This window comes from Diabrotica undecimpunctata, chromosome 6, assembly GCF_040954645.1.
Source record: "Diabrotica undecimpunctata isolate CICGRU chromosome 6, icDiaUnde3, whole genome shotgun sequence".
Classification (NCBI taxonomy): domain Eukaryota; kingdom Metazoa; phylum Arthropoda; class Insecta; order Coleoptera; family Chrysomelidae; genus Diabrotica; species Diabrotica undecimpunctata.
Window position 1 is genome coordinate 117,129,763 of NC_092808.1, and position 27,253 is coordinate 117,157,015.

Consider the following 27,253-nt stretch of genomic DNA (forward strand, 5'->3'; position numbering starts at 1 on the left):
TATTAATTTAGATGTAGTAAAAAAAAAAACAAAACCCAAAAAACATATACACGGAGTGTGTGAGAGCAGTATACACTTGGGAATGCACACTCCATAGTTAAGTTAGATAAGTAGTAGTATATTAAGACAAAAAACAAAAAAAAATCGCTCACTGTTTAAACAAAATTATGTCTTCTTTAGAACACCGAAAGTCATCTTATGTTTCGTACAAAAACATAAAAAAACCCAATTAAAAAGTATAAAAGGCCCGTCAAGCCATTTATTCCAGCCCTCAGGCAGATCGAATGCTGATCCTATCGAGAATTCCGAGCACCGAGGTCATGTGCGGCATGATCGGTGTCCAGATAATCTAGAGTGGTAACTTGCATTGTCCATCACAATAACTGAATTTTTAGGTATGAATTCAATCATCTGTTCGAAATATTCTTCAAACACATCTCCGTTCATCTCTTCGTGATAATCACAGGTCTTTTTTGATTCAAACAAAAGTAAACCCTCCTTAAGAAATCCATTCATAATACCTAGATGGGTAACAATTAATCGTCGACCTTTACCTGTTGGTTCTCTGAAACCAGGTGAATATCCTTCCAGAAATGCTTGTCGACATGTTTTTATAGTCTTGTCTTTCCAAGCTCTCCCTACAGTATGCCCTTCATTAACCCACGTTTCATCTAAATAATAAAGGTTCTTCTTTTCTGTCCTTATTTTTTTATTTTTCTGAGGTAGTCTCGTCTCCAACACACAATTTCTTCGGAATCGATAAGCATTGACTGTCTGCCCACTTTTTCATACTTAAAGTTTAACTCATGCAAAACTTTTAAAAGTTTGTCTCTACTTATTGTGGGTAAATCGGGATCGTTGGTAATGGCTTGTAAAATTTTATCTAAAGTTGGTATTTGTTTGTTAAAAAAAATGAGTGGACCATTCTACGAATTGCATTTTTGAAGAATTCATCCACATTCACTTTCGACAATTTTGGTTTTCCTGGTCTCGGTTTGGGTGGCGTTATACCAGCTGATTTTTCCTCTTTTAAAATGTTATATACAGTTGATTTTGAATATCCCATTACTTTAGACGAAATTTCAACTATACTATCAACAGTATTGGAAGGATTGTGTTGCTTAAAATAATTGTAGACGTTAAGGATAACACTCTTTTTGTTAAGTGATAAATGATTCAACTTTAATTTTTTAACTGGTGTTATGTATATTCTATAAACTCACTATTCACTCTTGCAAAAAACAACTGTGTCAGATCTCTTCACTCGCTTATAATCGACTAAACAAAAATTTTCTGATATTAATGAATGACTATTTAAAGACCATTAACCATTTTATTAATCATCGGTTTTCCAAACAAAATCGAAATTTATACTATTTAAAATAGCGTTCACATTTATCAGAAACCATCTTTCGCTAATCGACTTTTTCTATCTAAACTATCAAAAGACCATTAACTAAATACCTATGTATTTTAAGAGTTTCTTTATTTCTTGTTATTTAATGGGTCATTATCATAACGACAAAAACCATAAATAACGTTACTAAAATAAACAGATTTATATAAATATAATATGCTTTGAAAATGGTTTAAATATCTAACAAACCGGAACAAATAATGTAATACCCTTAATGTACGTCTATGACCAGCTGAAAAATCCTTAGCCTACACAGTTCTAACAATAGCAGGTATTTAAATTTTAGTTAGTGTGTTTTAGATACTCCATGTGACATGGAAAAATGTCTATCTAAATAGTCAAACCCAACGTAAAATAAGCTAAAATATTGACGTTGTACGAAAAGCACACGTACTAAAATATGCTTACCAATTTAGTTTTTTTTTTCTGAGAATTTACTCCAGCTTATTCTTCAAATATACATAGCAATATATATTTAAAAATATTTTTAAAGTTATTAAGTTTGGTCCCATCTATGCTCCAACTCTTACCTCAATTTTTTTTCGTATCCTCTTATTATGACAAATGTATAAGTGAATTTCCTCGTACTAATGCCGCTATATATATATATATATATATATATATATATATATATATATATATATATATATATATATATATATATGTTCGGAAAGATTTTCGCGGTTAGTACAATTAAACCTAGAACTAAGAATAATACTATTATAAAAATTCTCCAGTCTTGCGGTTTGAACCACGTTGATTTCCATTGCGCCGACCTTTAGACATCCTCTCTGATGTCTTCTTCAGGGCTTCCGAGGTCTCAGTCTCCCGAGCCCCCAGACCCTACTACACTGATCACTATGCACTTCACTACTACTGTAGTCGTAGTGAATCTTAGCTTTAGGTTTAATATATATATATATATATATATATATATATATATATATATATATACATATATATATATACATTTATATATATATATATATATATATATATATATATATATATATACACAACGCAAAAGTCTAAGGATATTTTAATAATTTGACAATACCAATGACAGAAATTTCATGGCAAGATTAACCTGGTGTCAAGAGTTTCAGAATTGAACTGACAATGACTGGGCCACAGTTTTGTTTAGTGGTGAGTCTAGATATAGATTTCATCCAGATTCGCGTCGGACAAGAGTTTGGAGACAACCCGGAAATGGAGAACGATTACGACATCTTCAAGAAGTGTATGCATACAGAGGTGGTACAATAATGGTATGGGGCGGAATCATGATTGACGGAAGAACTGACCTCATTTTCCCACTTGGCTTGAACCTGTTATCCGCCCGTTTGCTGCTGCTGTTGGAGAAAATTTTTACTTTATGCATGATAACGCTCGACCACATTTTGTCTATATTGTAACAAACTGGTTGGATAACGAGGGTATTGATGTATTGCCGTGGCCAGCACAATCACTGGACTTGAATCTCATTGAGCATGTATGGGACATGCTCCAACGAAGAATTACTCCACATATCGGCAATATCTACAATGAGTTTCGATTAAAACAGCTTCTGATAGAACAATGGACACAACTACCTAAAGCAGACGTTAACAATGTGATTCAAAGCATGAACAGTAGCTGTAGAGCTGTGATAAACCAACGTGGTGGCCATACGTTATTTTAAGTTTATATTTCGTATTTTTGACATTTTATGGTGGCATGTGAAACATCGCTGATTTGCAATATATTTTTTTTTTGCTCCAATTTTCTGTTTTTTTTTTGCAATTTATGGTTTTTGACATATTAAACAACACTTTAAATTACAAATTTTGTATTACTTTTTTTAAGTTGATTACAGATAAACAAAATACGTCTATTTATAACAATATCCCTGGACTTTTGTGTTATGTTATATATATATATATATATATATATATATATATATATATATATATATATATATATATATATATATATATAGATATATATATATATATATATATATATATATATATTGTTAAATAGTGAATAAGTTTTTAATTTTAAGGGCTATAGGTATTTATACTGATTTTTCAAAATGGAGGTTATTTTCAACAATTATTGGAGCAAAAGCAATGCTTGGATCATCGTTGGTGTTCATCGTAGTATGTATTTTTTTATATAATATTTATACCATGTTTACCTAAAGAAAGGAAAATCTTCATTTTATCTTTTGATGTTCAAATGTAAATGTTTTTTGAGGTCAATCTCGTCTAGTTAGATTTTTCGAGAATTGTATTTTTAAATATAATTTCACTTTCAATAACTTTTAGAATTTAAAAGAGTCACTGATAATTTTTAATTAAACGGATACTTTTTATAACAAAAATTAAAGGCTTCTGTTTTTCTGAATTCATGTATACCACTTAGGTGTCTACATTATATATTAATTTACAATAACATACTTAATATAATGAAAGTTGCTTACATTTTTTTAAATATATTTGACTGATAATAAAATTTAAAGAACTAATAAAAAAAGGCAGAAAATAGGCCAGTTGAAATACTTGTACAGTTAACTTAAGACGACTGATAAATTTTTGGGTTTACATCTGACAGTTTAGGTAAAACTCTGTCTATGGACAGAGGTAACCTAGAAAGTGAAGTGAGGTGTTTACTTTAGTAAGTGTTTGCTCTAAAGAGCCCCATTCATGTCGAGATCGGTATCGATACCTGTCGAAAGTATCAGTCAGTATCTCGATAGAAATCTCATAGTGTATTTGCCTGTCTCAGTATCGCTGTTTGTATTACTGTCATGAAACTGTGATACCGCGTGCTACTGAGACTTGTCTCAACGTTTTGCATCGCACTACTTAAAGTAAACACAATTTTGATTTTCAATATGGTAGAACGCGAGTTTTGGAAGAAATTTCTCAATTTATACAAATTATATCCATGTTTATCCCTTTGTTTCCTGAAAACTTTTACAATCAAAAATTGAGGTAAAAATTAAATAATCTTACTCTATTGGGTTCCTAAAATACAAAAAAGTGAAAAATATTATTTTTTTTTATTTATTTTTTTTTAATAGGCTATGGTTTCGACATGATACCACTAGGAAACTAGAGATTTTTCTCAAATAAAAAAAAATCTGATAACTAAATAATAAAAGATAGGTTACTAAAATAATAACTAAATAATAATATAAAACGTAGGTTACTTTTTATGATACAATGAAAAACAGTTCTTTTTTTCGGAAAGGCACAATCCAACCTTACATGTCGCACACTCCCACCTGGTTCTGTGAGGATCCTTACTAGTGCTACAAAAAGCGCATCGTCTAGAAGTCCCGTGTTGTGGCATATGCAAACATTGGTCAAAGCGTTTCTCATAAGGCACAATTTTTTTGAAATGTTTCGCTGTGACTGTTGGACAAGCAACCCTACTTCTTGACGGTTTACTACCACTGGCGCCGATTAACCCTGAAGCTACAGATAACTTAAAAAATTTCAGGTTTGGAACCGTGCATTTCGCTTTTTGTTTGAAGAGAATAAAAGAATTCACGACACATATATCTACGAAATGCCACAAAATCCGGTGCCACCATTTTTTTGATTTGCGGTCAATCTCATACACAGATTTCAGCATATCTGTTTTGTCAACATTGCCCATATGCTGGTTATATTCTTTGACCATCGTTGGACAGGCTACGACTTGTGAATTTCCATCTTTTTGTTTGCGGGAAACAGTTGCTTCTTCTGAAGGGTTTTGATGATTCCCCAAAAAATGGACTATTTTTCGGTCTCTCCACTTTACAAACACTAGTCCGTCGTTGCTGACTCTTCAGTCTGATTGTCCCCAGATTTGTAGTTCTTTGTCAGATGCTAAGTCTTTTGGAATATCTTTTCGGTTAGTCCTGACAGTACCGCACGCATAAATACATTCTGCTTGAAGTTTTTGTTGTAAGGACACAGAGTTGAAAAAGTTATCAAAGAAAACGTGATACCCTTTTGCCACCAAATCTCGAGTCAAGTCTAATATAACTCTTTGGCCCAAATCTTTTTCAGGTTGATCATTAGTTTTTCCAACATATATCTGAAATTGGCAAACGTATCTATTCTCGTCAGATCGAACCCAAACTTTATAACCCCTCTTGATGGGTTTTAGAGGCATAAATTGCTTTAGAGAACTGCGACCCTTGAAACGAATCATAGATTCATCTATCGATTGATATTTTGAAGGGCCATATGAAGAACGAAACGTTTCAGATAAAGTATCCAATAAATGACGAATTTTATACAACTTGTCATAATTTGGCGAGTTGCGACCAGGCATCACCGAATTATCTGCTAAATGCAAGTTTCCCAGATGCCAAGCAAACCGATCTCTAGGCATAGCTGAGCTAATGTAGTGATCTCGTAGTTCCTCTCTAGATGACCAGTAATCGACATAACTGGGCAACCTTTTGATTCCCATCAACATATTGATTGCAATGAAAATTTTAATTTCTTTGGCAGAAGTTGGTGTGAATGAAGAGTCTCCACCACGTTTCTGAAGAGCGTAGAGGTTTGTTTCGAATACAATTTTGTCAATTAGATTTCCGGGAAATAAGTGTAAAAAAAAATCTTTCTTCACTAAACTGCTTCATGTTAGTAACGCAAGATGCCGCTGACTTGGTCCAGGTTCTTCTTTGTTCTATATCCCTCAAAATAGCAGGTGGAACATCGTCCTCGTCGTCCGAGAAGGCTTCATCACCAAGAATATTCTCTGAATTGTCGCCTCTTGAAGGTTGGTCTGGCTGATCTTCAAATAATATTGGCATATTCGCAATGTCAAGCAAATCGTCTTCCTCACTACTCGATTCATCTGACTCGCTATCTGAAGGAATATTCTCTAATAATGTGAATAGATAACCCGACGACATATTCTTTAGCTGTCTGAATAAATATACTTTTTTTTCTGAAATAAAAAAAAAGTACTTAGGTACATATCTAGTTTCCTAGTGGTTTCAGGATGAAACCGGCATTTTATATAATCAATATACTGATTGTAAATTGAAAACTTTTAGTAATAGGAAGTATTAATCATAGATACAAATGTTTCTAATATTGTATATAAAAATAAAGTTACCTGCCATAGCGAAATAATATAAAAAAACACCAAAATCGCTTATACCACCAGCACAGTTCAAAACACGGGTTATTACCAACTAATAATTGAATAACGAGAATGTAAATGGCGATGCGCGATACATTTTATAGTAGGAGGAGCCTTATACGTCATATAACGTGAGCGGTTTCAGGAAAATACCACTGAGAACGTTGCATAAAATTTATTTGTATGTGGTTTCACAGTGAAACCACTAGAAAACAAAGGGTTATGGAACTCAAAGTCCAAAGAATATTAAAATGGACAACTTAGGATATCGGCAATAGCAATTTTGGTAAAAAAATACAAAGAAAAGTATACTAATAGTGATACAATCACTTTTTTGCCATGATTTTTTTACACGATTTTTTCATGAAGAAAATACGCAGCTTTCGTTGTGCCTTTAGATGAGAACTTAAAAAAGTTGTAACGTTCTAAAGAAGTGGATCAGCTAGTGACAAAGTATATGTGCAGAACGAACGAGTTGGAGGAAGCATTTGGTTCGTGCACTTAACCCTTTCAATCGAAAGGGTCAAGCGCGCGTCAATTGGGCGAATAATCGACTTGTACAGTGTTAATTTAGATTTTCTCTTTAGCAGCTTCAATCTTAATAATGTTGAAAGGGAGTATAATCCTCTATTTCCCGCAGCTATCCTTGCTGAGACCTCTTTTTCTTTGTGGTTGTCCGCTTTGATTATCGCCCCCAGGTATTTAAACTCCTTTACTACTTCGAAGTTTTGATTATTAATACTGATGTTCAGCCTAACTCTTGATCTTAGATTTTTGTTTACTACCATGTATTTCGTCTTTTCTTCATTTATTCGGAGACCCGGACTACCTGTTTCCTCCTCGAGCTGTGAAAACACCTCTCTCGCGTCTCTTGTAGAATGCGTGACTGCATCTGTATCATCAGCAAAGGCCAGCAACAGTTTTGATCCTTGATCAGCAAATCCTCCTGTCAGCTCAGACGATATTTTACTTATTGCATATTCTAAAGCAAAATTATCTAAGTCTATCTTTACTTGCGCATATGAGTCTGTCACGCACATTTGCGTTAATTCAACTAATCTTCTTGGTACTCCCATTTCTAAAATTGCTATCCACAATTTGTTTGTTGTCCACAATGAAAATTTGGTGCACATCGTGATTGAATTCCCAGTTTTTCTCTAATATTTGTCGGATTGTAAATATCTGGATCATCTATTAAACAATATAATCCGATGAAACCTATAAAAAGAGGCTATAAGCTCTGGTGTTACTCTGAAGTGAATGGCTTTGTAAAAAACATTCAAGTATATCGGATGAACGAGCTGTTTTATCTTTGACAGAAGCAGACTGAAGAAGCAATATATTTTTTTGAACTTTTACACCACTGTAAAACTACTGGAGAAATTTAAAGTTGAAACTACTTTAGCCTGTGGTACGATCTAAGCGAATAGAAATGATCTTCCTAAAAACCTGTTTAAAGATAAAAAACTTGCTGGAGATGAGTTTAACTACCGCATCTCTAATACAGGGTTTTCCTCTTTTGTGGAAGGATAATCGCATAGTCACCACTGCTTCCAACTTTTACGGGAGTGAATCAACCACATTGAAAGGAAAACAAGGTGATGGCAAAAATATTAACATACCAGCACCCCAAATAATAAAAGATTATAACGAATCTATGGGCGGTGCAGACCATCACGACCAACTAAAGCAATGTTACGGTTTGGACAGAAGATATAATAAATGGTTACATCGACTTTTTTAAGGATGCCTAGAAATAAACTTTGTAAATAGTTTCGTCATAGCTAAAAAAGTATTAGATCCACCACCAAAAAATTTGTTGGATTTTCGTAGAGACCTCACTAGTAGCCTCTGTTTTGCTTCTTCCCACAGTACAATCAAGACTCCAAGAGGAAAAAACGGAGGCATAATTTTAACGTTTTTTGGAAATAAGATTGTCCAATAGAGAAAATTACTGGTAAAAATTTGTTGATCAAAGGGGAAGATGTGAAGTTTGTGGTATAAACAAAATACAATCTAACGATGTCAATTTGCTCTTTATGTAAAGTTGTTCTATGTATTAATCAAAATAAGAACTTTTCATAGAATATCATGAGGTAAATAATTAAAATATATAGTTACTATGATATGCCTTAACAATTTTTCCACTCTGAATTTATACCAGCAGTATTTTTCAGTAACATATTGTTTTAGTAACCACACAATATCAAGTATAAAAATTAAATTGTTTAAAATTTGTTAAAAAATGTTTATAGGATCTTCTATTCATTAAAAATATTATCTCTATGATAAAGGGTTAATTAATTATTGCAGTAAATTTGTCACTGTATATTTGTTTCTGTCACGTAACCATTGCTTTACCCACATTCTATTGTGTCGTCTTTTTTTTTGGAAATATCTGACAACGTAACTGCTACTGCAATAAGCACGGGTGGCATTTCTACATGTGAATTAAAAAAAAATTTAATTCAACTGATATTGCATGAGTCCATCTCAACGTGTAGGTACAGTAGAGATACAGATACAAATCTCAAGATACGTGTATCGCAATTTTTCCTAATACATGTAATGATACCGATCTCAACGTGAATGGGGCCCTTAGAGCTCTTGTTAACGACAACGGTCAACGTCAACGGGTCGATTTTGAAACCGTGCCGTTGGCCGTTGCTCAGTGTCTTTCAGGTTCGTATAAATGTTTGTTCACGCAACGGCCTGGTTTGTTGGTTAACTTTTCACCGTCTACGTATCCAGTCCCCCTCGGCAAGACGTTCCTCGGACCGGTGCAGTGAGCCGTTTTAGTTTATGCAAGTGTGTTGATGGCGTTGGACGAGCATCCGTTGTTTCAACAAATTTCTTTCTTTGTTGCCGCTAAAATATGGATTTTGAAATGAAGATTTTAATAAGTGCGGTCGAAAATCGACCTGTGTTGTGGGATAAAACCATGGAATGATAAAAAATCTATTGAGTTTGTAATTTTTTTTTAGTTTTTTATAACCGAAAGTTTTTATTCTGTTATACTAATAGCATAATTAATAAATACATTGAGGTAACAGCTAGTCGCTCAGCAGGTCCAATGGATAGCCTCATATTAGTGTCAGCACGTTTTAATTTATCATGTACTATTCCTACCAATTTGCGGAAACTTTTTTGACCCATTCGGAAGTAATTGAAGAATTTTTGTCTTTTTCAATTGTTCGTAAAGTGTACGGAAAGCACCATACTTTTTTCTTTCTAACAAAATAGGATGTATCCATATTTTTCTTTTACGCTTCTCCCGTTTCTTCTGCATTTTTTTATACAAATAATACGCTAGTATAATTTTTTGCTTTGACGACAACCTTATATAACATGTATTACGTGCACTTTTTACTTTAAAACAGATGATATTTCGGAGATTCCATACTATCAGCAGACGCATATCCCTTGAAATTTAATAACCGTCGACACGGGTACCCATTTAGCATCGGCCCGTTATCCGTTGAAAAAAAAAAGTTCGTTAACAAGAGCCCTTAAGGTGAACAGTGACTGAAGCTTACCAGATTTCAACAAAACCTGCTTTGACACAATATAGAAGGACACAACGACGCTAAGAGTACGAGTGTGAATAAGAGCGAGAACGGTAATGTGGACAGACTTGGTTATTCCTCGTACAAGAATATTTTCTCGAGAGAAGAGCGATAGTATAAACAGGTTCTTTCACTAGCACAATGTATAATTATATTTAAATCACTTTACTTTTAATAATTATGATTTATTTATTCCAGGCAGTACGCACAATCGACTCAATGCCATATTACGCCTTTCTTACATCTGCAATTATACCACTGGTAATGATTGCCGAATCAGGGGAAACGATAAAGTCAGAGGTAATCAAAATTAGTTGATTATATTACTCCAGCTTATGCTATAATTATTTATAAACTAGGAATTTATTTATTTATAAACCAATTTTTATTGTAGTTCCTTTTGTGATTCGTTTTAATGAATTAACTCATTAAATCAAGTAATGAAAATCATATATTTTATGTAAATTATTGTTCGTATGAGTCCTGTAGTCGAGTTTCTAAGCTTATTTTCAAAACAAAAATTAGCCAAAAAAAGTTATTAGCTATTACATATATGTAACTAAAGGGCCTATATGTAAGGGAACAAAATAAGAAAAAATGTTAAAGGTATATTAAATTATATAGTTAAGCATAAAAGATGTTTTATATATGTAGAGGGAATTATCTTGTATTAAACTGCTCACTACCGACGGTATTGGTGGTGCGACTACCGAAACTACTTGAAATTGAGTGTTTCTGTCGACCTGTACCTTTAGCTTCTGTACCATACTTTATAGGATATAAAGTGGCTATATCTCTATAATCGATTTGTTTTACTGAATTTCCGGTCTTCTTATAAATATGCCAAGCTCTTCCAATGATGCGTTTAGTAATCATGTAAATGGCCATAACCATTTTTTGATCTAATACTAATCCCGTACCTCCCTATATTTTAATCCATCAAGTCCGTCCCTCCCATCGATAAGTTATATTTTCCTATGATACACGGACAAGGCACTTGAATAATTTTCTTCTCTTGTTGAAAAAACCTTTTTACAAGTGTTATTGGTAGAGAAAGACACAGAATTAACAATATTATTGTCAAACCAATGTACAAAAATTATGCCATTGTTGTGTTCAATAACGCCACTACAATCATCCCGATCTGTCTGTTAATGAAAATCAGTTTTCGAGGATAAAGGTATACCCTTAGGTAAATTATTTTCGCGAATGGTACCGATGCACCTTATACTATTTTTTCGCATATTCAAGTTATCTACAAAGAGTTTATATAATAAATTCCTTTTATTTTTGGGTAACTCACGCAACCTGTTTAGCAGTAGCTTTTCCATATAATTTTTCGTCTCTTTCGCTGGATTTTGGGTTCTTTAACTGATACTATATAAACGTCTTCAATAAATAGATGAAGTAGCCATCAACTTTGTCTTTTTTCTCCACCTTTTGACCGAAAAAACCCACCACTCTTCTGAGTGATCCTTAATTATATATATATATATATATATATATATATATATATATATATATATATATATATATATATATATATATATATATATGTTTGGATGATAACTGTTTTGGATAGGTTGGAGTCAATAAAAGGGCTATTGGTTAACTATTTTTTTAATCTCGAGCTTTCAATTGTGTTTACAATTATTATCAAGAGCTAAAAAAGACAAAATATCTTACAAGGTTGAACTAGAAAGAAAAAACAATTTTTGTTAACTTAATGTTAACTCAATGTTTTTATTAAGTTATTTATATTACCAATGTTAGAACACATTATTTATATTTTTTTTTCTAATATTGGTAATATAAATAACTTAACACCATTTTTTGCTAAATCTCAATACATTGTATCTAACAATCAGAACATCTATTATCATTCACTACCTTTTATACCATCATTAACACCTAAATTAATACAAACACTAAAGGTTATTGACAATATAAAAATAGCAACAAAGAATATCAAAACTATTTCATCTTTATATTCCAAAACTAAATATCCTATAGACAAATTTGAAAAAACGAATTTAGTATACAGCATAAGTTGTACTCAGTGTGAGGCTGAATATGTTGGTGAGACCGGAAGAAATCTTTCAAATCGCATTATTTCTCATAAAAGTGATTGCAGAATTAAAAAACCATCTTGTGCTTTGGCAGAGCATGTAATCGATAAAGACCATATTATGGATTTTGATAACATTAAAATTTTATGTAGTGAAAGTAATAAATTTAAAAGGACTTTTTTGCAAATGGTTTGTATTAGCAAAAGTGATAATAATTTAAACAAAAGATCAGAAATTCAAAATTTAAGCAAAATTTATAATTATATTCTTTCTTTATGATTTATATATAAAACTTGTAAAATGTCATATTTAATTCTCCATATATCTGTTACATTTTTTCAGACATCTGTCAACGGTGAATAAATCTTCTTCTTTTTTGTTACTAAACAAAAAAGAATGTTTAAACGAAATTTTACTTTTGGCAATATAATTGTCAAAAATAAAAATTTTATGTTGGCATTTATGACATTGAGGCTTATTTGTAATTGGTTACTATTTTAACTTATTTATAAATTCAATTATTTTTGTATTAAAAAAAATCGGTTGCCTGTAAAGTCGGTTTTACGGGCGAAGATTTTACGTGACAACGTCTTTTTCTCGGTAGAATATTTATTGATATGAATATTATTAAATTGCACAATAGTTGTTTGCAGTTGAAACGCGCTGTTTCTTCTCAATCGACTAAATTACGATTGATTGCAGAGTGATTTAAACTAATAATTTACTTAACACTATCAACATTTGTCAATAGTATGACATAACCTATAAACTCAGTTTCTCAACTTTTGTGTCAATCTAACAATTAATCAATCAATCATAGTTTACGATAATGAAATATTAGTGTACAATTATTTACCTTTATTGTTGTAGTTGTTGTAAATGACGAATCTAAGCACTCCACATTTTCACTACAGACACAGCTGACGATACTTTAACCACACGTGTGAACTTGTATTATGACGCTTTCTCGGTTTTCCAACGCCAAGAACGCTCGAGAAAGACAGAGACACAAGCACGCACCGATTCAACGCGCCTAATTCTCTAGTGCTGCGCGCGCAGCGGACCGATCATGTTTGAGTGGGAGAGAGACGCAAGGCATTCGCCGGTCCGGCGGGCCTCTCTCTCGTTCGGTGACTCATCGTAACAGACGTGAGCGGGCGTTACACTTTTTCATGAGTGACTCCGAGCCACAACCTAATTTAAGACGTTGTCACGTCAAAAATGTTTTCAAAATTATAAAAAATTTTCAGAGAAGCATTCATTAGATTAAGACATTTTTGTATTAATTATTTTTAAGATGTATTAGCAGCAATTTTTACTTATTAAACTAATTTTTATTTGGTAAGTTAACAAAAATTGTTTTTTCTTTCTAGTTCAACCTTGTAAGATATTTTGTCTTTTTTAGCTCTTGATAATAATTGTAAACACAATTGAAAGCTCGAGATTAAAAAAAACAGTTAACCAATAGCCCTTTTATTGACTCCAACCCATCCAAAATAGTTATATATTTGTTCCAAACGAGTCACAAGTACTTCTTTTTTCTTATTCTTATATATATATATATATATATATATATATATATATATATATATATATATATCAAAATTAATTAGATAAATGTCTTTTGTGTTTATCGACCACACTTTTAATCCAAATTTGATTGGCTTTCCCCTTATGAACTGTTTACAAGAATGCTTCTCATACTATCTAACCAAAGATTCGCCATAACTTATTTTTTCTTCTGGCACGAAGTTCTTTATAAACTTGTTTTGTAAAGAGTCTATAAGGGGACGCATTTCCCATGCTTTATCATTTAGTTTTATGCTACAATTATTGTTTGCGAAATGTAAAAATTGCAAAAATTTGTTCAAATCAATTACGCCTTATTGCATTTTAAACAAAAGGATGCTCCATATCTAGTTTAGAATCCCAATAATATCGCTTTCCTGGTTTGGGATCGTATCCACTAAGAAATATAATGACAATGAGCATTTCGGTTTTTGAAGTGAGATATTTGAATCGGTAATATTTTTGAAAAGAGCATGTTTTTTAGTTTCTGACTCATAAGTATTGGAATAATGGGTTATATCAAAATAACTCGAACAATTTAACAGGTGTTAAATTCTCATATTCAGAAAAAATTGGTTTTGGAAAAGTATAAAGACGATTTTGGAAATTACCTCGTTTTAACCAAGAATATGTACATTTTGACGACGCAATTCTAGGTGCGTTGGCTTCAGTGGTGCTAATTCTCTCATTATTGTAAGTTTTAGCTCGGCTTGGGCACGAGTTGACTCCCTGGAAAATGGTCAAAATCTCCATCATCATTTTTATCTCCAGATTCTTCATCTGCGATAACGTTTACTTCTGGAGGTTTTGTATAAATGGCATCTAACTCTTCATCATCGTAAGCAATTTGAAGTGCTTCTTCTAGGGTAAAACCGCGCCTAAAAAGGAAAAAACCGTAAATGCTAAGAAATACACTCCCATACATGCGTTTATGTATTACATATTAATACAAAATAACTCGCATTTTCCAGTTTCCTACAATTCTCTATTGGTAAATCTCCAGCTGTTATCTAATAATCGCTGTTTCACAAATCGCCAAGAATAACGTAATATTTCACTGGTAGTAAAATTACGTCACATTACTAATGCGTTTATTTTTGCAAAAATACGGTAGTACTTTATATATCGAGCAAGTATGGGATATGCTTCAGAGAGGGATTACCTTATCTCCTCAATGTTCATACTAGACAAAGTCTTCAGTATCTTTTTACACATTAATGGATCCTGTTGCTTTAAAACAAAATTGAAAACTTAATTTTAAGCATGCCAAGGAGATAACTGGCTGTATTATAAGAGAAAATTTTAATTTAAATTTAAATTATGAAACCCATTTTTTGCTAGATTTTTATGTTTTATATTGACTATTGTTAAAACTTTTCATTAAATTGGAGCACTTCTTAACTTTTGTTTGATTATTTTATCATGGAGAAATCATATTGTAATTAAATTAAGATCAATTCATTGCTGATTTATCAGGCAATATAACGGCATTTCACTTTTTAAAATCCAATCAAAATTGATGTGTATATAAGAAAAAAACTGTGTTTCTTAGACATTTTTAAAGTGTTTATTTAAATAGTTAAATACAATAATTAATTAGGATATTTATTCAGCTAAGACCTTTATGTATATGTAATATAATTATTTACATTTTAGTGTGAAAAGATGTTTGCTAATGCTCAGCAGTTAAACTGGCATAGCTGGAATAAAAGAAACCGACAGCTACTATTAATGTTTTTAGTAGCAACTCAAGAGCCTATAGAAATAAGCTGCCATGGATTTACTACACAGAGTCGAGAAATTTTACTACAGGTTAGATAAAGTACACACAACCAAACGTATATGGAATCACTATGTATTTCAAACCAATATTTATTTCTTTTGAAAAAACTTGTTATTTTTGTGAAGAATAAACTTTTTGTTAAAAATTAGCAAACCGATAAAACTATCAGATAACATAGTTCAGTAGTTTATAGAATATTTGCTTTATTTATAAATTAAACGAAAATAAATAAACTTGCTTCTGCCTTCAAAAACAAAAATATGCCTTATGTGGACTTATCGGATGGGCAAAGGAAAAAAATTATTGGTCTTGTGGAGCAAGCAATGTCTCAAAGGGACATAGCGGTAGTGGTAGGCGTAACACAGTGCGTTGTGTCAAAAACTTATGCTAGGTATCAGAAATTAATAATTCTTTACTTTACTTTAAAAAAGTAACAATGGTTCGCCATGATCGTTTCATTGTCCAGTTAGCTAGAAGATACTTAACAATTCCTCACCCACAGCTTCAAAGACAACTTTTGAAAGCTACAGGTGTAAGTTTTTTAGTTGAAACGATTCTAAAAAGACTTCAACTCCAAGACTGGAACATTGAAAATTGGCAAAATGTGCCATTCTCAGACGAAACTAGAATTTTTGAAAAGTAAGATGACTGACGAATTCGTTTACTTAAAGGGCGATAAAAACAAACAAAAACGGAAATTGCCATATCTGTTCACAGATATAAAGGAGAAAGTGTCATGTTCTGGGGAAGCTTTATGATCAGTAAAAAGTATAATTTTCTTTCAACCAACTTCAACAGCATACAGGTATGTTAATTTAGTTCTAGAACCTCTATTCAGGCACTGGAGAGGTGGAACGGGAGAAAATTTATTTTCATGCATGATAATGCGCCTCCACGTACCAGCAGAGTGAATACAGACTTCCTTGTAGTAAAAGATATCAATATTCTGGAGAAGTCTGCTTGCTAACCTCAACCCTACAGAGTAATTGTGGGATATGCTTAAAAGAAGAATTGGAGTTTATCAGGAGAATTCACAAAACACGGCACAGCTAGCATAAGCTGCGCTTAGGCCAATGCCGCACTGCAGGATGCTAGATGGTGACTTGGAGTGTGGATTTTAAAGGTGGATGGTGGAGGGTCGACAATTTGTCGTTGCCAATACAACACTGTTGTGGCGAAGCTTAATCATCTGTTGTATATGGATGATTTAAAATTAATGGCTTCTACTCGAAACCACCTAGATCAGATGCTAAAAACTGTAGAAACGTTCTCAAATAATATTAGTATGCATTTTGGACTAGACAAGTGCCGTATACTAAATATAGTCAGAGGAAAGGTTCAGCCCGGAGGTTTCGATATGCAAGATGGCCAAAACATCGAGGCAATAGGTGAAAATGATATATACAAATATCTCGGAGTACAGCAAGCGCGAAAAATTTACCATGAGCTAATGAAAACCGAACTAACTTCCGAGTTCGTACGAAGAGTAAGACAACTAAATCAGTCATATCTTAATAGTAAAAATTTGTTTAAGGCAATAAATACATACGCCTGTTTGGCGCTGAGCTACTCATTTGGTAATATAAAGTGGTCAAAAACGGATATAGAGAATCTTCAGCGAAAAGTAAGAACACTTCTCACAAAGGCGCAAAAACACCATCCACGCAGTTCAGTAGAGAGAACAACATTACCGCGATATCAAGGGGAAAGAGGACTTATGGACATAGGTGAGCAATTGGATAAACAGGTTGCTAATTTAAGAACTTATTTTCAGGTGCAGGCTGAGACATCTACCTTACGTCGAGCAATTTGCGCAGTAGATGATACAACGCCGCTAAAACTAAGGGAACAAGAAATGCGCAAAAACCATCTGACTAAGCAAGAAAAAATGCGCACCTGGATGAGTAAACCTCTGCATGGGCGACATATTAGTGAGATCAGCCAAGAATATGTCGACAATACAGCGTCGAACTATTGGTTGACATTAGGAAAGATGTTTCCCGAGACTAAGGGCTTTCTACTTGCCATTCAGGATCAAGTTATTTCAACTAAAAATTACCTGAAATATATTGTTAAAGATCCTCAAGTCCAAAATGACAAATGCCGATATAGATGTCAAGCGCAAGAAACCATCCAACATCTTACCGGGGACTGCCAGGCGTTTGTCGGAACTGATTATAAAGAACGCCATGACTCAGTAGGAAATATTATCCACCAAGAACTAGCTGACAAACTGGCACTTCTCCAAACCGACCATCTTCCTTATTATCAATATGTCCCTGACAGAATGCTTGAAAATAACAACTACAAGCTATACTGGGACCGCACTGTGCTCACAGACCAACCAGTGGCACATAATAGAGCGGATCTCATACTAGTTAATAAACGTACCAGGCAAACAACGCTTATTGATGTGGCGATACCTAATACCAATAATTTGCGTGTTAAATACAACGAAAAAATCGCCAAGTATAGAGATCTAGAAATACATATCAGGAGACCAAGGAGAATGGAAAGTACCCAGACAGTACCTATTATTCTATCTACTACTGGTGTTATTCCCAAAAACCTCCTAGCGAACATCAAACAGCTGGGTCTAAATGAACATCTTTATAAGGCCATGCAGAAAGCTGTACTCCTCGCGACCAAACCAAGTTACCTAGGGCTCGATAACACGGAAAGAGTCCCACCACAGCTCAATTCTGTTGATACCGTAGGTATCTGGGATGAGTGAATTTTCCCCTTAGAGGGAGTGTGAGCCGTATGACTAAATCTGGATCATAATTCATTTTTTAACTTTATATTGTTCTGAAGCTATTTTCTTAAAACATTAAATACTATTTAAACGGTTCAATGGGAATAACCACAATATATTTATTAAAAAAAGTAGCTTTGTAAAATGTTTAGACAACGAGTTCTGAATTAGAAGTAGAAACGCCAATAAAGTTTCTTTTTTTTAATAAATGTATTGTGGTTATTTCCATCAAGACGTTTATAACTTTATTTAAAATAATAAAATATTTTTTTAATTAAACATAAACTTTGAAAACATTTTCAAACAATAAATTTAATTATGTCAATCACTTTGCACATCTGATTGATTGTCCTTATTGTTGGTAACGACTTATAGAAGAGATGATACTGGAAAGGAATAATGGCCTTTATTGCACAGCTCTTCTAAATCCTTATATTTTCCCTCTTTTATTGACTCTTGTCCTTCATATGCCGTCGTTAAATTTGGCATGGAAAATGTCCTAGTTTCTTTTCGGATAACCTCAAAAGACCCAAAATTTTCATTTTCCTTGTTTTATTTAAAAAATATATGTTTATTATCGTCTTTTCTGTACTGCAGCCATGTTAATTTTAGCCAATTTATACTACTACCATCGATGTCTACATTTTTGTTTTTTATTAGAATTGTGGTAATAGCTTTGAAGTCATAAATTTCTTCCTGTCCAATCTTGTTTACAATGTATTTTGATTTCTTTGACGCCATTCTTACAATGGAGTACCACCCAGTGGGGTAAAATATGTCCACATTACTTTATGCTTTCTCAATATGACCATGGACCGACTCACACTCCATCATTGAATGGCCAAGTTTAAAAAAGCAATGGTCAATTTTTGGAATCTCTAATGTCTGAACAGCGTAAAGCAACATAGCAGATACATTTACGTTGCAGTTTTGGCCATCACACTTGTCTTATTCTTAATCGCCACCAAAAAATTTATCCTCACATTGTTCATATCCTGATACATTAGGTTCACTGGTAGAAACATGGGAGGCACTATCTGAATATGTCACTTGTTGTGATGAGAGCGGTAAATTATGACTACCTATGTGTTTTATCATCTCGTTCCGATTTGTTAAGAGCTAACAATACTAACTTCTTCCCTCTTGAATATATTATTGTGTAATAATAAAATTATAAAACAGTATTATAACGATTATTATAACAATCTCTACAACAATTAACTTAAAACTGAATCAGGTATTTACGTCTTCACAGTTTTAACAGAACTGAAAATGCAACGGACCACCCTGTTAAACATAATACACAAATTATCAAATTCACAGTTACTACCTGCAATCACCATTCAGTGCAATAAAATTAATGCCACAAAAATGTAACTCAATATCAGCTTATTTATAGTACGAAAACATAGTATCGCAGAAATGGAACAGCACTTACATTTCTGTGACACTAAAAGGTTGCTATATAAGGTTGCTTTATAAGAAATGAAGTTACGAAAACTCCTTACTGGGGTTTTAGGTGTTCGGAGAGATACAGTTTTGTGTCACTCAATAGAACTCACTAAAGTAAGTTTAATGGTGTAGATATCTCAAAACGGGAAGTAGTTACATTTTTGTGTCACTAAGCCGACGAAACAATATGTCTCGAACGTTAAAGTTTAGACGTTCGTCCAGTATATTCCAAAATAAAACGGTATATTTTAAACTGAATTTTGCAATAACAAATCTAAATGGAACTGCACATTTTGAAACTACTTGAATTGTGCTTTCATCTCATATTTTGTGGTTTTTTAAATTTGATGTCCAACCTATTAAAAAATAGCCTCTAAAAATGCTACAATTGGCTTATTTAAATGGTTTATTTGCATTTTACGCTTAAAGTAAGCATTTTATAAAAAATCGCAGGAATAGCTTTTGTCTTAGTATAACCTATATTATTAAGAAGAAGTAGTTTCGAAGCGAAAAAAGCCTTTTGTTTTGTATAAAACTTAAAGAGGTCGCTGGTTAAATGAATTTAGAAATAATAATGGAGAAAAAATTCAATATTTTGACTGTAAATAAATTAGCGAAAATAGCAACTATCAATTGTGAATAAATTACGATAATTAACTAGCCTTACTCACTATTGTTGTCTGTACAAAGAATGTAGACTTACTTTTTGGTATATTGATGTATTCATAGAGTGGAGTAGCGTTGGTACTACGTCACGACGCCCGGGAACGCCGAGGCTTGATAGCACGCGAACCGATAAAACTGGGTGCGTTTCGTTCGCTGCCTAGTGATGATGTGTAAGTGTCGTCTTAAGATCGTCAGAAACCATGATAGTATAACTAACAAGATAAGTCAACGCGCATGTTCTTGCATCTCTCTCGCACACCTGTGACGTAAGCCCGAGACAACTTTAATGATGCCAAGTTAAATGCTCTATCTGTTGCTATCCTATGTGCTTCAAAACTTAATGAATGATATTTTTATTTATTCATTGATGTAATAAAGACTTTGTATATTATATTGTTATATAAATTTTATGGTGAAAACATTCAGTTTACTGTGTTAATATCACCTAATTTATTTATCGTACGCATCTTCCTCTCGACTACCTGTAGCTACTTTATAAAGAAGACTAAGTATTTGGTTACCATAATGTATTGTGCAGTGGTGGGTTGCTTAAATAATTATAATAAAAAAAGTAAATCTTTTTCGAAGTGTCGTTTTTTTGTGTTTCCTAGAGACAAACAAATGCGTAAAGTATGGGTTTTCAAGTGTTTTCAGCGAGACAAATTTAATGTAGAACCCGCAGAATATGATCAAAACATTTTACAGAAGCTGACTATTGTTCAAAAGAAAAACTATAGTGGAATATTACTGCTAATAGTATAATTAATTATTATGAAATTGTTACTGAAGAGATCTTTTCCTCGCTAAACCTTCCTAGTGGTGATACAGAAATTAACCCTGAAAATTTAATTGGCAGTCATCAGGATTTAATTAATTCGAATATAAAAGACCTGGAATGGGATTGATTGGAAAATTTAGCCGGTTTCATTGCATTTAAGTTACAAAAAACAAAGAAATACTTGGATATATTCCGGACGCTAACGATAAATCGTTTAGTTGGGTAAACCACGTTTCTGAGGGTGGTTTATTCAAACCAACACTGGAATTTGTAACTAAATATAGTGAACTGGAACATATTTTTCGTAATTATAATGACAACAACAACAAATTAAAAATAACTAAAAATTATTTAAAAAACCTAACAGAAGCTGCAAAATACGTAAATGTTAGCGAAGATGTAAAATTACTTTTTTATATGTAAAATGTATTTAATACTAATTCTAAATATAAATATTAAAGATAATTTCTCAATTTGGTTTCGAAAATTAGTCTACGATTTTATTATCAGATGTCGCTACATTTCGTCTATACGAAGCCATGTTAGAGTTGCTTCCTGAGACAGAAAATATTTATTTCACGTTCAGAGCGATTGCGAAAGCCGTTCTGATGAGGCCTGTTAGGCCGAAATACGTATAAGCGGATGCGCAAGCGCCCTGTACGTGAAATCAAATCTTAACTGTCTTTTCCTTTTTATTTAGATATACTCTGTACGAGTACTAGAAACCAATTCGCTAAAAATTTTGCTCGGTTGAGGAGATATGTTGTGGAATGCAATTTTTAGATTCCCCATGTCTCTCATAACATCTTTATCAACGTCTGTTTTGCCCTACAATTCTTAGAAGGCACAGATTAAAACGAAATTCTGAATTTGGTTTCGAAAATTAGTCTACGATTTTATTATCAGATGTCGCTACATTGCGTCTATACGAAGCCATGTTAGAGTTGCTTCCTAAGGCAGAAAAGATTTATGTCACGTTCAGAGTGATTGCGAAAGCCGTTCTGATGAGGCCTATTAAGCCGAAATACGTATAAGCGGATGCGCAAGCGCCCTGTACGTGAAATCAAATCTTGACTGTCTTTTCCTTTATAATTATTACAATATTCGGAAGATAAAAATCACGAAGATTGTAAAATAATTGTCTAAATGATATTCATAGAGTCTGAAGTATGACCTGCTTTTACTTATGTTTCAAATTCTTTACATTTTACCGGCCTTTTATATTTAATTTATGTTTTGTAGCAATATCTATTTTGTTTGTAATACACACAATCAAATCGAAGATTTATATATTTCTTTAATTAATTTTACAAATTACTTATTAATTTTCAAACCACGTTTTCACAGAAAGTAACTAGTTATGACTTCTTAGTGCACGATATGGCATCGAGGTATACTTACCGTTAACAGTTTAAGTTTCGAAGTTGTTCATTACAGTAATGGAACACCGTTGCCATATGATGCATCGTTAAAATAAGATCCACACAAGTCCCCTGGCTTTGTCTCACTATGACGTCATGCGCAAAGTCGATTAAAATTAGAACGGCAAGTGAGCATACCTTGTTTGTTATAGTATCATGGTCAGAAACCACCCTCTGTCCACGCTTCGAGGTGGTCGGTAGCAAGAGGGTATACCCATAAATCACTCTATTGTATTGCGATTTTGAGTGACGATAATTTAAGTTAATTGTCACGGTAATACAATACTTTACTCTTGTGTGTATTGGCGATACAAAAATAACAAAAGAAGTCAAATTCTCTTAAAACTTAAACTTAAAACATAATAAATGAGATTAACAGATTAACAATTCGATTTTACGAAATAACAGGAAGCAATATATTTTAACAAAGTCGCTAGAATACAACATTGAATTAGATCACATTATAATACAGCAAAAGAAAAATATTAAATGTAAAACATGAAAATAAATACCACATACTTTTCCAAACATCTTTTGTTATAAATTTTTAAAAAATTGTTATAAATAAATAGGTATGAATAAAATTGTTTTATATACATAGCATATTGGCATCATACCTAATCTATTAATTAGAACAAGCTTGTGGTAAGCAATCGATCTTTTTCCACCAAAGCCACCCTCCTATTTTAATTAAGTAGTTTTCAGATATCAAGTATATTCCCAAATTTATTTTTTAGTTGGTTTTTCTATTCTAATTTTAATTTGTTGTATAATATTTTAGGCGCTACAAGTGATACATGGATTTTTAACTTATTATCAGACTGTAAGTTCGGCAAACTGGGGCACCAACACTCAGTAATATATTTCCTTGTTCAGTTGGATATCTACAAAATTTTAGCAAGTTCATAAATAAATCAAGTTGCACATTTATAAGCACTTCAAAAATAATTTGATCAAAATAGGTCTTACAGTTCCTTTTGAAATGAAATGTTATATATTTCAGATATTATAAATGTTAATAAATTAATTTAAGTTACCTTAGTTTTTTTTATTTTAATAACGCATCAACCACGCGTCATTAGCGTATTTAGATTAACGTGACAATGTGTTGATACAATTATTAGTGTGTATACATAAGTTTGCAATAATATTGTGTGTGTATTACAATGTATGTTTTAGATCTTTTGAAGTAGTTGACAGTCTTCAAGATGAGAAAATATTTTTTGGGTATCTGTATTTTCTTATAGGGCATTCCTTAGGGATTTTTCATATGCTATATTTAAGTCGTTTATTGTTATATTTGGGAATCTGTAGTAAAAAATGTTTTACCGTTAGAACACTGTTGCACACTTCACACACTGGTTTATTTTTGAGCTGTAATAAATAGTCATGAGTAAGTCGTGGATGGCCGATAAGGAGACGGGTAAGTATCACTTGCTCGCTTCTGTCTTTTATTTTTGGTTTCCAAAGATGTGGATGTTTGTTGACTTCTTATAGCCTTGATGGAGTATTGTTCCAAATTTGTTGCCATTTTTGATTTTTTGTTTTAAGTATGATTTTAAATCGTTTTGTACCAATATATGGTTTTAAATGTTACTTTCCTTGGACATCGGGTTAGTTCGTGCGTTTTTAGCCAGTTTATCTACAACTTCGTTACCTTCGATTTCGACATGAGAAGGCACCCATAAAAAGTGAACTTGGATGTTCTTATATATTTGAAATGTTTTTAAATTTTTTTTATTAAGAAATAGAAGGGTGTTATCACAGTACAATTGAGTCAGTGGGGATAATGAACTTAGAGAATCTGTAATTATTATGCATCTTTCTTTGTTTTTGTTTTGTATAAACGATAGTGCTTTTAGAATTGCGAATAATTTATCCGAAAAGATGGTTGTAATTGACGACAATTTAAAACTAACTGAGGAGTCTTCCGAACACATTGCTCCTCCAACTCTGTATTCATTTTTTGACGCATCGGTGTATACTCTGTAGGTATTGCCATGTCTGTTCAATAATGTATGAAACTTTTGTTTAATGACGATTGATGATATCTCTGATTTTCTTAGGTTTGTTAGACTGATGTCGATAATAGGAATAAATGTTGTCCATGGTGCAGGGTTGTGGATTTAAGATGTATCATAAGTTATTGGAAATGGAAAATTTAATTTGGATAAGCATGATTGTATGCGAAAGTAAAAAGGATGATCAATTTGATGTGTTTGTTGAAATTTATTTGTAAATCGATCAGCAAAAACGTTATGCAGTACCAGATTATTTTGTTTTGATGACACTGCTGCTGCATATATGTTAGAGTTCTTCTTCTCCAAATAGAGACTTTGAATGAGGCTTGTGTAGTGAGCACCTAAAGAAATACGTAGACATCTATTATGGATAATATCCAGTGACTTTAAATGTGTTTTTTTTGAGAAGTTGTAGACGATGGCTCAGTAGTCAAGTTTTGATCAAAATATGGATTTTTAAATAAGTATCAAGCTTGAATAATCGGCACCCCAGTTTTAAAGGCAAGTATCGTAGTAAATTTATACCAGGTAGACAGGATTTTTTCAGCTGTTGAATATGTGTCTTCCAAGTTCATTTTTTATCAAACGTCATACCCAAGAATCGGATTTCTTCTACATAATCTAGTTTTTGTTTATGTAGATATAATTCTTTTGTTTGGATTTGATTTCTCTTTGAGAAACGGATTGCTGTCGTTTTTTAAGTGTTAAACTGAAGTCCACTGGTAGCTGACCATTTCTCAATGTGTGTTAACGCTTTTTGAATGTGATTGTAAATCGTTGCTATGTTTTTTCCTCTACAGAAAATAACTAGGTCGTCAGCGTCAAGGTTTTCAATTTGTGTTAATATCGAATTTATTGCTACTAAGCTTAAGTTTGATCCTTGTGGTATAGCATTTTGTTGAATTTTTGTCTGATCCGTCAACTCGAATTTGAAATTGTCTGTTTTCAAGAAAATTTGAATTGTATTTTAATATGTGACCCCTTATTAACCAGTTGCTGAGTGTTTTAATGATTTAATAATATTTCCGAACTGTATCATATGCTTTGCTTATATCAAAAAATATTCCAACACAGTGCTGTTTTATTGCGAATGCTTCGTGGATTTCTGATTCTAAGTCAACAAGGTTGTCTAAAGTTGAGCGATGTTTTCGGAAACCACATTGTTCTGGAATAATTAATTTGTTTGATTCTAAATTTCACATTAGTCTATTGTTTATTATCTTTTCTAATGCATTACCTATGTGAGTGATATCGGTCGGTATGTTTGAGGATCTGATTTTGATTTAGTTTCTGGATAGGATTATATTACACATTTTAAGTAGATGTTCTTTAGATTAAGGGCCTAAATTTTTAAGAAATATAAACGGTATATTGTCGGGTCCAAGAGAAGTGTTCTTACAATTCTGAAATAAATTTTCTAATTCTTCTTCTGTTATTGGTATATTTAGATCGTTATTGTTTTGATCATAATATTCTGTAGGATTTTTATCTTTTTTTATTTTAATATCTAAGAAATTGGAAGTATAATTTAAGTTACTTGAGTTATATTCATAATTAGATGCTAGTATATTGGATATTTCTTTTGGGCTTTTGTAAATAGTGTTATTTTAAGTTAGAAAGTTGATTCATTTATGGGGTTTGGGTCTATACATTTTTTGACTTTTTTCCATATAGTTGTTATAGGAGTGAAACTATATACTATAGTGACACATTCTCTGGTGACAAAAGAGTCACGTTTGGTTTTTTTAATGGTATACCTAGCGACTGCTCTTAGTTTTTTAAATTCTAGATTTTCTCAAGAGTTTTCTTGAGTTTTGTGTCGTTTGAATTTATTAAAAGCTTGTTTCGATTGTTTTAATGCTTCTTTGCAGTCATGATCCTACCGAGGTACCGACTGATGTTTGTGATCATAGTTAATTATTCCAACGTACTTATATGCTGTAGATTTATCCAAGTCAGGTAGTCAAAAAAACGGGCGTTGAAAAAAATGTTACTAATAATTTATGAAAAATTAAAACTTAAAATTAAAAATATTTTTTTTTAATTTAAAACATTGATATTTCAAAGTTCCTAATTCTATTTTATAATTACTTGTATAATTTTTCAGGTGATAAGAATAATACATGGATTTTTAACTTATTATAAGACTATAAGTGCGAAGAGTAAAAACTGAGTCTTCACAGCACATTGTTTACTGTTGGTTTATATATATGCAAGATTATACACTTCTCCAAGAAATAAACGCACCACTTCAACAAAATTTTATTTGTAAACAGGCAAAGAATAAAAATAAAACTTTACCAGATTTATTCTACATTTTATTAATAATTATAACAATTTGTCTAATCATCAGAAAATGTTGAAGTACAGGAGAAAAAAAAATAAAACGGAAAATTCTAAAAAAAAATAATGATGAGTAAAGTAAACTAAAATATGAAAAAAGTCTTAATAACAAGTGTTTCCACCTCTACTACGTATAACAGCCTCACATCGTTGGCCCATACCTACTTAAAATTAGTTGCCGTATCTCATTTTATTCTAGTTCTCTCCAAATCTGGATCAGCCTCTCTCCCACTTCCTGTAAGTTGTTTGGTTGGACCGTTGTCGCTCTTTATCGCCTACC

General features: G+C 32.4%; 1 protein-coding gene across 1 annotated transcript in view; it reads left to right on the forward strand.

Annotated features, from left to right (window-relative positions):
• Positions 1–23,632, forward strand: part of LOC140442794 (uncharacterized) — a 42,327-nt gene extending 18,695 nt beyond the window's left edge. Inside the window, exons 3-5 of the mRNA XM_072533767.1 lie at positions 10,315–10,416; positions 15,411–15,566; positions 23,391–23,632. Of these exons, the coding sequence (XP_072389868.1) occupies positions 10,315–10,416; positions 15,411–15,566; positions 23,391–23,468 (336 nt within the window). The 3' untranslated portion in view covers positions 23,469–23,632. The remainder of the gene's footprint in view (positions 1–10,314; positions 10,417–15,410; positions 15,567–23,390) is intronic.
• Positions 23,633–27,253: the final 3,621 nt, after the last annotated feature.